The sequence below is a fragment of the Monopterus albus genome, unplaced genomic scaffold (assembly GCF_001952655.1).
Source record: "Monopterus albus unplaced genomic scaffold, M_albus_1.0 scaffold269.1, whole genome shotgun sequence".
In the NCBI taxonomy this organism is placed as follows: domain Eukaryota; kingdom Metazoa; phylum Chordata; class Actinopteri; order Synbranchiformes; family Synbranchidae; genus Monopterus; species Monopterus albus.
Window position 1 is genome coordinate 798,224 of NW_018128149.1, and position 11,356 is coordinate 809,579.

Below are 11,356 nucleotides of genomic sequence, written 5' to 3' on the forward strand. Positions count from 1 at the left end.
AGGGGGTGTCTTACACACACATGCATTCTCATCATCTGAGATGACCACTTGGCCAGTTTAGCATGCTTATTGTCTCACACACACACATAGGGGGCCTGCAACCCAGTCAACCCATTGTTCTGTGTGCTTGATCAAGACCAAGTTACCACATGAGACACACACACACACACACACACATACCTAGACTTTACCACATCGAAACAAGGGGGAGCTCCGGTTCACTCCAAATGGACAATAGGATCAAAAGCTGTTGAATGTTGTACCTCTGTCCAGGGCGGAGCAGCACAAGAAGATAAAATGCATTGTAAAACATGATTTGAGATTTAGAAGTTGGTTTTCCTGCGGGAGCTCTATCTCTCTGAATCCAGCGCTGTAAGACTTTCCTGTGATCAGACTTTCAGTAAACTTTCTGTTGATTTTAAACAGTCCTCTCCTGTCCTCACTTCTCATGCTTCCAACGAAAGAATTGGGTTATTTTCTAAAAGAACCAATAGAGTAACAGTAGTATTTATTGTGTCAGAAATGTTTCCATGCATTGAGAAATATTCCCATCTCTGATGTTTTCAAAGCGAAGTCCACTGGCGCACTATATGACGTTTTGATCTCAGGTGGTCCAGTTTCAACGTGGACTGAAATCCGGCCACAGAAGCTCAGAGGTGGAATCCACATCAAGCAGCAGCAGTGGCGGTTCTACATTACTCCCTGGGCGAGACCCTCCTCTGAGCGCCACTGAGCAGCAGGTAGCGAGCGACAGGCCCTGACACCTGCAAAGAGAGCCAGCTCTGTACAGTAAAGAGTGGCAACTTAGACACTGGTTGATAATTCTTCAGAGACTTTGGATCAAACTGTGCTTTCTTAAGTTGAGGTTTAACCACAGCAGTGTTAAGTTAACCAGACTCAGCACTATAGGTCCCAGGGCTGTCATTTGAGGAGGCAGGTAGACGCAGAACCAGCTGAGACAACAAATGAGCCCTGGGATTTGGGATCATGTTCAGATGGCTCTGCAGAGGGATCTGGAGACAAGGAGTCTGAAACATCAGGAGTCTGAGCTGCTGTGTGGGAGGTTTGTGTGAGTTTGGCCTCAGAGTCAGAAACACATCTGGGTTTATTGTTTGTCTCATCAGAGAAACAAACAACCAGGGGCCTATTTCAAGAAGGCGGTTTAACAAACTCAGAGTTCAAACCTGAACTCTGAGTTGACTTACCCAGAGTTGGAAAACTCGGAGTTTTCGGTTTCAGAACAGCTGAAAAGAGTTGGTTTAATCAACTCTGAGTTGTCTGACTCAGAGTTAGGCGCGTGCCACGCGACTATAAAAAGCCCTGAACAATGGAGTGAAGAAATTACGAGTCACCATGGCAACAGGACCAAGCCAAAATAGGTCTGCGTTTTTCCCAGACAGAAATGTGCTACTACAGGATGTGCTACTACAAGCATATAGTGACTACGAGCCCATATTTCGTAAAAAAAAACAACAAAAAAACAACACGGCTGCAGCGGCGAAAGAGAGAGAGTTAGCTTGGGGGAAAATAGCTGCCCGAGTCAATGCGTACGTTTACATTTTAATCATACAGTGTTCGGTGTAAGTAATTACTAAATAATGTTAGTAATGTTATTATTTGTCACTTGTAAAGTAAGGAATGGTTCTTAATTCTTCAATAATTGAATGAGTAACTTCAGTAATTGCATAAAATACCGATTTTTGTACGAATTAAAAGTGCAGTTTTATGTCTACCCTTTCTTAAAATTCCTATTGTGGTTGATATGGGATTTGTAAAGTAATGATTAATAAATAATCCAGTACGTTTTATGGAGAGTAAGTATTACATTAATCAAAATACTTTTTTAAAAATTGACCCAACACTGATGTAATAATATAAGAATTGAATTTTAATTTTCATGTAGGTGCATTGATGGGAATATGTGTGCCATCAATGCATCCAACCACATTTGGAAATCCTGAAGGGGATTCTAATTATTAGTTTATTTCCAGAGGTCACAGCAAGATGTTATTAACTGATCATCATTTGTCAGAGTAGCCTTACTGAAACGAATTCAATACCACTAACCTGCAATCCTGTGAAACTCCTCTTTAATGGCTCTGAGGGGTTTGTGCCCAGGAAACAACAAAAATTCACAGAAAGCGCTTGAGGGCGAGGCACACTTTCCGAACTATTCTACATACTGTGGCCTTACTAATGTGCTCTGCATCCCAGATGTTATAAAGAAAACTGCCGTTTGCAACAAATCGTAACGCAACACAAAGCATCTGCTCGGATGTAAGAGCACGGCCACGATGGGTGATGTGTCTGATGTATGGGTGGATAAGATTATTGATATATGTTATGGACTCTCTAGAAAAACGGTACCGCTCAAATAAAAATACATGGGGATATGACAAAAAATCAACTCGTGGCCTCAATATCCTCTCCCGACGTAAATGCAATTCCCTGCGAATTAATACAGCGTCCTCATCTACAGGATCCTCTATGAATGGACACGCCATTTTGGTCTCTGCGTGACGGAAACGTGTGCAATCTATGAATGTACTGAAAGATTAAATGAGGTATTAAACACCTTTCACTTTAAAAAGGGGCGGAGACCCGGAGGAAACTCTTGAGTTTCCCGAACAAAACCTGCTCCCAAGCAGGTTAGGTTCACAGAGTAAGTTGCCATAGTAACTGACTCTGAGTTTAGATTACCTCTCTTTGTGAAATGGGTTTAACTAACCCCGCTTTCACGGGTTTAAGTTACCTCCGTTTCTGAAACCGAAAACTCAGAGTTTCCCTCATTTCGGGGTTAACAAACTCTGAGTTTCGACAAAACCGCCTTCTTGAAATAGGCCCCAGGTTTAAACAAGACAACGGGCTCCACCCTCCGACACTAATTCAGATGGAGCAACTGTGTGATTTGTAGTCAGTCTAGTTCTTCTTGGGATTAGTTTGCATTTGTTTTCTTGTCATTTGAAACCAGTTGTGTCTCTGTCGTTGGGACATTTTGTGGTCCAGTTGCTGGTTTGGTCTCTCTTTGTAGCTGTTTGGCATCTAATTTTTCTTGTTTTGTTGCATTTTGTCAGTATTTGATTGAACTGGGCCTGGTGGGAAATGCGCCCACAGGCCACTTTATTAGGTACACCTGTACAGCTGTCTGCCCTTCAGTGCTACACTCCCGCTTTAACGTCTGTGGTGATAAAGCTTGACGTTTTATTTTTGGTGAAATTGTCATAAATGTATAAATTCAGTCATATGTTTGTTACAGAGGTTGTAGTTAAAGGTGGTGTTGTACTGGACGACATTATATTCAAAGGTGTCTCTATATTTTTGCCCTCCCGGGTTACATATATGAGAGGCTCAGAATATTAGGAACACTGCTCCTGAGCTCAGTCTGCCCTGCAGCAGATGTCATGCAGGACAACACTTGGAACAACAAATGAAAAAACTGTTTTAAAAATTGAATACAAGCTCATTTAGAAAGTAGTTTCCAGTGCGCACAGCACACGGAGAGCGACTATAACTGAGGGTTAATTAACAGCAGGAAAAAAAATACATTATACAGTCTTATGCAAAAGTTATACTGTCAAGTTTCTAAACTCTGAATTTGTCTTCATAGCCCTGTGTATTTTGCACCTGGTTTGTCGTCCTCTTTTCATCCACTTCATTTCCATGTCCACTGAGCACAGACCGGTCTGTGACCAGCTGGGAATTTTTCACTGTTCGGTTTCCTCTGCTAGAAGCAGCTCGCCTGCACAACCCTGAGCACAAGCTTTCACCAAATTCTCCATGACAGGTTGCGATCGATGACAAGTCACATTCACCTAGGGCATGCAGGCCAATGACACCCTGCAGGCCGATGACACCCTGCAGGCCGATGACACCCTGCAGGCCGTTGCCGTTTGCTTGGTGGACTCTGTCTGTGACTCAGAGTTTTCTAGACTCAGGCCCATGAGATCAGTCATACAAATGAAATGTTTAGAAGCTTCTTTAAATTCTGTTACACTGACATAAATACCTGCAACAAACTACACATCCACTGCACGTGTACAAGATTTCAGATCGTTAGAATTTTATGAAACATCCACATTGCATATATGTCAGCATATATTCAACAGTGGAAATGACTTCATTGACACAGTGCCATGTGATCGGTTGGTCAAGCAGTATGAAATGCTCGGGGTACTGTGGGGGGGACAGCGACGATGTCCCTCTGAGGCTCAGGCGGTCGTTGGTCCGTAGCAGCTGGTCGTTCACTCCGCTAATGCCGCTGTCAATCACAACCTGGGAAATGGGACTGTTGATGACATCACAGCAGCACGTCCGATGATGTCAGTTGCTCTCTGCGATGTAGGTGCGGTAAATCAGCGTAACGATGGCCGCCACCACAGCAGGGATCAACCAGTTGGTCCAGCTGCAAGACAGACCCATTTCACTTCACCATACCAGTCCTACTAAGACCGTCTGCACACATACTGTGTCCACAAAGTTAATGTGGCCCCTGGAGATGTTCTGGAGTCTGAAGTTAGAAAGTAAAGATGTGACAGGTGCTCAAACAGATTTACCTGGTCTCCTGCTTCACAGTGGTCACCAGTGTTTCCTGTAAAACACAAGCCACAGACATCAGTGCTGCACCACCAGCTCAGACAGGTGGTTGTTATTTAGCTGAGCCTCACTGATGCACTGTAAATAGGATGGAGGGGCCTGATAAGCTGCCACCTCCGCAGCTCACTAGACCCTTTCTGCCTGGTAAGGAGATGTGTCTGTCAAACTCCATACCTCCATTTGGTTGCACAGGCTTTGTTCTAAATGTCAAGTGCCACAGGCCAAGCTGACGCTAGCCTCTGGCGCCACCCAGGTTCACATCAGGCTCCGTCACTTACCACAGGTTTGGCGATCTTGTCTCTGTCGTCCTGCAGACAGACCCGTAGACACACTGTTAGTTTATGTCCTCAGCTGCTGTTGCGCTGTAACACTTGACCTCTGTGAACATGCACACACACAGACTGACCGGGTGCAGCTCTCCGATCACCATGCTGCTGGCCAATTCTCTGGCGTCGGTGGAGTGGCCGATGTCCTCGAAGCTCTCGGTGGCGTTTCCTCCTCCCTGCTCCTTCAGCACCTCCTCTCCTCCTGGGTGCTGAGGCCAAACACACTGTGAGTCATTCTTCGATTATGCTGGTTCACTGTTTATAGCTCAGCAGAGGAAACGGTAACAATGATTCTCTGTTACACAACCACAGGAAAAACGTATCTTTTTTTGATTCTAAGCAAAACAAGGAGATTAAATGTTAATGTAGCTACGAAGTCGCAGTAACAGCTGAGCTGCTGCATCTCAGATGCTAAGAAGTATTTTGATAATTAAATTTTATCTCTGACAATCAAACCAATCATGTACAATCCACAGTGTTGACTCGTGTTCTTTTACTTTTATGTCAGAACTTCCATGTAACCCCCGAACCAGCACTGTTAGTCCATCTCTCAGTACGTCCACTCAGCCAGAGCCCAGCGGCTCTCTCCAAGGACAAACATCTGTGGAACTGCTCACTGTAGTTTGATCAAACAAACCGGAGGAACAGTGCATGTATTAGGGACTATTTTCAGTGGCGGATTAGTTCACATTTCCACTAGTGAGTGGACAGTGTGGTGGCACTGAGTCAGAATAACCTTCAGTGTGAGTGTTTTCGTGGTGATGAAGGACAGAGGAATAAGAGACGTCAGACTGTGACGTGCACACAGAGACTGTGGCTGCAAACCAGAAGAGAAATGCTGAGTATCACTGGCCCTATTGACATTGTACACCACGTTAAAGCATTAATCTCATTAGTTATTGAAGCTGCCGATATGTTTTACGTTTTCTTATAGCCTATTCATATATATTAAGCACCAACTGTGTTATTATATATAGTAGGTTCAGGTCAGGGGGCGATTTAATTAATTCCACTATTTAAACATCCCGATTCAGTGATGTAATGCTTCACCTTGTTAATGCAGTGCTGTGCTCTTGTTACAGAGCCGGTGCAGGGGCCTGGTGGAGAGGTGCACCAGGCAGAGAGCTGAGCTGGTTCTGCTGTATCGTTATATTATGTGGACTCTGTCCTGATTCAGCAATGCACACTGGCAATGATTTATCACAGCCTACAACACAAGGCCAGAGCTCTGAAAGTGGTAGCACACAGATGTGTTTGTCTGAGCGTTCGTCCTGGAAAACACCTGGATCCACTCATCCCTGCACTCGTCTGGAGCAGGAGGACGAACCACCACCGAGAGTCCTACAATCCATTCTTTGCTGTCCATTGTGAGCAGTAAATAATAGGCTTCTTGAGCTGTAACATGAGTCGGTACAACCCAGTGATAATCTCACAGAAACAGGGTTAATGCCCACGCCGTGACATATGTACAGCAAAACCACTGTGGCAGCAAACATGAAATCATTCGCATTTATTGTAAGTGAAGTCCCTGGTCAAAGGTCAGAAGTCCAAAGTGATAACGTACAGCTTTGCCCTGAGGTGCTGCAGTTTTCCAATGACTTCCTCTAAGCAGCTGCACAAAGGTTTCCTTTCTCCACAGTTTTGTAATTTGCTAATTCTGGGTACAAGCACAGCTGAGAATTGGGTAAAGCTGCTGTCTGCTCAGCACTCTCACTTACACTTCCTGTTATCACAGAGGTTATAAAGTTCTTTGACCTGCAACCAGTGAATCAGCACAAAATCACATTCTGATATGTTTAGCCCAAAATATATTGTTTTAAGGATTTTAAATTGGGTTTATGCTCAGAAGTCGGCTGATAGTGGAGCTGACTGTTTGTACCGTTGCTTTGACAGTTCCTGTGTGTCATTATCCTGGGGCCCCTAGCAGGGCTGGGTTAACCTGTTAGGGGGCCTTAGGGTAGAAATGAACTATCAGCCCCCACCCCCACCACCACCACCACTCTACCTAGCTCCACGTTTTCGGTGTGGAAGTCGGATTACTCACTAATTAAATTAGAAAACAAGTAAAGGCTCTATTCTATTATAAAGCCACGTCCGGTTCTTTCAACCAGGAACTCAGAGAGACGAAGCGGACCACTTGAGTATATAAAAAAATATAACCGTGCTGGTTTATTCAAAGGGTCACAGGCAAGAATTAACATTACACGTCCAGGCATCTGCTTGGCAGCTGAGCAGAGCAGTAGACAAAACATGAAGAAAATAATGTGTGTGAATGTTGATTATGTGGTGTGTATCTAAAAACACTGTAACACAACAATTCACATTAAGAAAAATATTATGGTTACTTTTACCATCATAACATTTGTCCCTGACTGCAGCCCTTCTCTGCTTTAACTAACCTTGCATTTAACAGCCTGAGGAAGACATCCTGGCTGCACTAACATCTTCTAATACAACAGATCTCTAATCAATATCTATCTAACTAAGAAATTACCTAACACAAGGAAGGCAACATGACAAACATTCCAGGTAAACCTGAAACTTTTCAAGGGCGTAGGGTGTCTGGGTCTAAATGTCGACAGTGTGACGATTCGCTGTGGCGACACCTGAACGGGAAAAGCCGAAAGTGGCTTTCTTTGGCCGTCCCTGGTAGGCTAGTAGTTAAGGCACTACACATCAAAACCATTTAATGGCAGCTTTAACCTCACACTGGTGGAATGATGACCAATGTTTATAGTGGAGACACTGCATCAAGCTATTATTAAGTACTTTTATCGGTACTTGTTATCAATAAGTACTCAAATGTAGCCAGGCCTACTCAAGGTCTGAAAAAAGGTCTCCGCTTTTTCATTATCTCGAAATGACTGTTTTGACATAATAGGCTTTAAATGCTTTAGATCGGGGCTGATGATAAAATGGTTTTGACTCTTTTAATATAGAAATGTGTAATAATAATGTAAACAAACACACTACATTTCTACATTTAAGATTAAGAAGAAATTTAAAGTATTTAATAAAAGAAGTATGACGTGGTCTTGCCTTTTTAAAACTTGAGCAAACATATGACCCAGTTTTGGCCGCACCGAGACTCTGACAGAGCTACGTGATTATGGGACAGGACTCGGCTCCGGTGTCTTCTCATTTCTAGATTTCTTAGACCCCTTAAACACTGAACTAAGTACAGCAACCACGAATCTGCAGCCTCTCAAATTGCATTGCTTCAACCAACACTTTTGCAGCCAACCATGCATCAATTTTAAGTGATTTCCTATCGGGAAAAGACAGCTACTTGGTTAAATGTTTGTGTGTGTTTGCTTTATTTCCGGCTGTAATTGAGTCCACACGCTGTCGTTGACAGAAACGTCCCCAAACTTCACTCAGTTCCTCACCTCTTCCAGAAACCTGGTGACATCGTAGATTTTGTTGTGGATGATGATCCACGTTGATTTGAATGTGTTTTGCCCCTCGATCTCCGACAGTCTGTAATATCTGACTCCGCCTGGGCCTTTCTGCTCCTTTTCACCCATTTGTGTTCCTGCACACTCGGACGGTTTTAAAGTAAAGACCCGCTGTAAAACGGGTTGTGGTTATATAATCCCTCCGAGTTTATCGGGACTGCAGCTCCGCACAAACACAATCACAGGTCGCCCAGTTTCTATTAACGAGAGAGTCCCAGGTTTCTGCAAGAGACGACCTCACTGTGTCATTAAACCAGCCCACAATGCATGAGCATTCGCTTCCCCTTTCAAAATAAAGGACTCGTTGGCTTATGTGTGATAACAGTTAATGTGCGTCAACACAGTACTAAATATACATCCATGCGTTATATGTCAGTGCTGCCATTGTACGTTTGAACTGTAGAACTGTATGACCTCTAAGACCGGGTTTTAGTCGCGTTTGAGTCGTGTTGATTTTATTCTGAAATGCTACTATTTCCGCTTAGATGCTATTTATTTATGGCTTTTCAGGCAGCCTTATCATATCTAAAAAGCAAAAAAAAAAGAAAACAAAAATCTCAAAAGCATTCAGTATGTAGGCGCAGCATAGCGAGGGTCTAGTGATGAAAAAGGGTCCGGGTGCGGAGTGCAGACTGCCTCAATCCATGCTCCTCCATTTACGTGACTGCATCCACGTCCTCGCGATATGTCACTCAGGTTACGCCCCTATAGGCCAATTAGAGGGCGAGACCGCGAGAATACCTAGGATCGCGAGATGACGAGGGTGATGAGCGTCGACAAACTGAAAATCACTTGGATTTTATGGACCAGGACCAGAGCAAAATGAAGGACGAGAATCACGACCCAGATTTCATTCACCAGGCCCACTACAAAGTTGAAATAAAGGAGGAAAAAGAAGATCCCGATTTCATTCACCAGACCCATTACAACGGTGAAATAAAGGAGGAAAAACAAGAACCGGATTTCGTCGACCAGGACGACTACAATAACGAAATGAAGGACGAGAATCACGATCCAGATTTCATTCACCAGACCCATTACAAAGGTGAAATAAAAGAGGAAAAACAAGAGGATTTCGTCGACAAGGACCACTACGTAACTGGAATGACAGAAGAGAACCAGAATCAGGACCACTACAAAAGTGAAATAATGGAGGAGAACCAGGAACAGGATTACATGGAGCAGGACAATGACAAGAGCGGAATAAACGCAGAGAAGCAGGACAGCTACTGCCGGGGCAACGAGCCCACACAACTGCACGAAGCGGACTCGTCCTCTGGTCCCAGCGATCAACGGGTCAATGTTCTGGACTTAATAGATATAAAAATCTGGAAAAGTAGAAACTACAATTGCTCTAAGATTTGTTCTTAGTTATGAAAGCAGTTTTTCGGTTCTTTTGACCAGGAACTCAGAGAGACGAAGCGGACCATTTGGATATATAAATAATCACTGGTAAAATTAACATTACACGTCCAGATATCTTCCACCTCCAATCCTGCGCGCAGGCAGATGAAGAATGAAAGACCCTGAACCACAATAGCCTATACATTTTATCACTTCGGTTGGGCTAGCCCCATACTACACAGGGACGTCAAACCGTGGCATCACCTGATATGCCAGCTTTACAGCTGACCATAGCAGTAGTCAAAACATGGAGCGAATCAATGTGTGTGAGTGTTGATTATGTGGTGTGTATCTAAGAACATTCTGACATGACATCTAGTGACATGTCATGACATTAAACATAAGAAAATATTATGATTACAATTACGGTTAAACATATCATAATAATAACAATAATCATCCTGCCTGCTGACAATCAAACTTTTTTCTCTAGTTATCCTTGACCATATGCACCCTGCTAAAAACCCATGAGAATGACTAAGCATTTAACAGCCTACCTAGACATCCTGTCTCCACTAAACATTTCTAATACAAGTATCTAACCAGTTTCTATCTGACTAAAAAATACCTAACAGTTACATGTTTTAGCTAGCATTACAAACTGTGTTTAACCGTTGTTTTTAAAACTAGTAACGTAAACAATCCGGTGGTACAACGGTAACAAACCGGATAAAATCGGTTTTTGCGGAGGTGGGCAAATAACGTAAATTGCCAGGTAGTGGCACTAAAGTGAACGTTGCAGTGCAACACCAGCGGCGGAGCTACGCGTCCGCCACCTTGGACTGAAAGTCACCGTACATCCCCCCAATAACAAGCATTACAGGGGTGTTTTCTTGGCTTCAGGACAAGGGCCAGGTCATAGTTTTGACTTTGTTCTTCTTTGCAAACTCGTGATTTTTGCAGTGTTGGGGATTAGGAATGTCGTGAGAACCGATACTGCAGTACCAAGTCAATACCAAACTTATGAAAACATGACAGTGCTTGTTTTATATGGTACAGAAAGTACTGTAGTAGTTGTCATAGGAACTTGAGAATGTGAATTCTCTGGCTTTGAGAGAGCAGCATAAAGGGTTATGCACCAACCTTAGTGAATCAGAATCAGTTTATTGGTCAGGTGTGTTGGACACACGAGGAATTTGACTCTGGTACATCCGCTCTCAATGTGCAAAGAGTAGACCAGCATAAGGCTGTGTAATATAACAAAATAGCAGTATTAACATCAACAACCAGTGCAAACAATGCAGAAAAAGCAGTATAAATAGACAGTAAACAATGCAGACAAGGGAATGTTCATTGAAATGAGATAATTAGAAATAAAAATAGAGCACTTAAAACAAAGTACTAGAGACCTGTACGAGTCTGTATAATCTGTACAATGTATATTTACATGTATTATACTGAGGGTTATTCTCCAGTCATACTGTCGTGGGTTAAGTGTTCATCAGAGTGACAGCCTGAGGGAAGAAACTCCCTGTGCCTGGTTGTCCTAGTGCACAGTGACCTGTAACGCTGTCCAGAGGGGAGGAGTTCAAACAGATTGTATCCGGGGTGTGAGGGGTCAGCAGTGATCCTCTC

The 11,356-nt window shown here is 43.4% G+C and overlaps 1 protein-coding gene across 1 annotated transcript; it reads right to left on the minus strand.

Moving 5' to 3' along the window:
• Positions 1-4,114: 4,114 nt before the first annotated feature.
• On the minus strand, positions 4,115-8,619 carry cyb5a (cytochrome b5 type A (microsomal)). The gene is made up of 5 exons (XM_020621886.1): positions 8,309-8,619; positions 5,000-5,128; positions 4,872-4,901; positions 4,554-4,588; positions 4,115-4,402 (listed from the first exon to the last, which is right to left on the minus strand). Exons 1-5 carry the CDS (start codon positions 8,444-8,446, stop codon positions 4,321-4,323), a joined length of 414 nt encoding a protein of 137 aa, XP_020477542.1. The 5' UTR covers positions 8,447-8,619; the 3' UTR covers positions 4,115-4,320.
• Between the last annotated feature and the right edge of the window lie 2,737 nt (positions 8,620-11,356).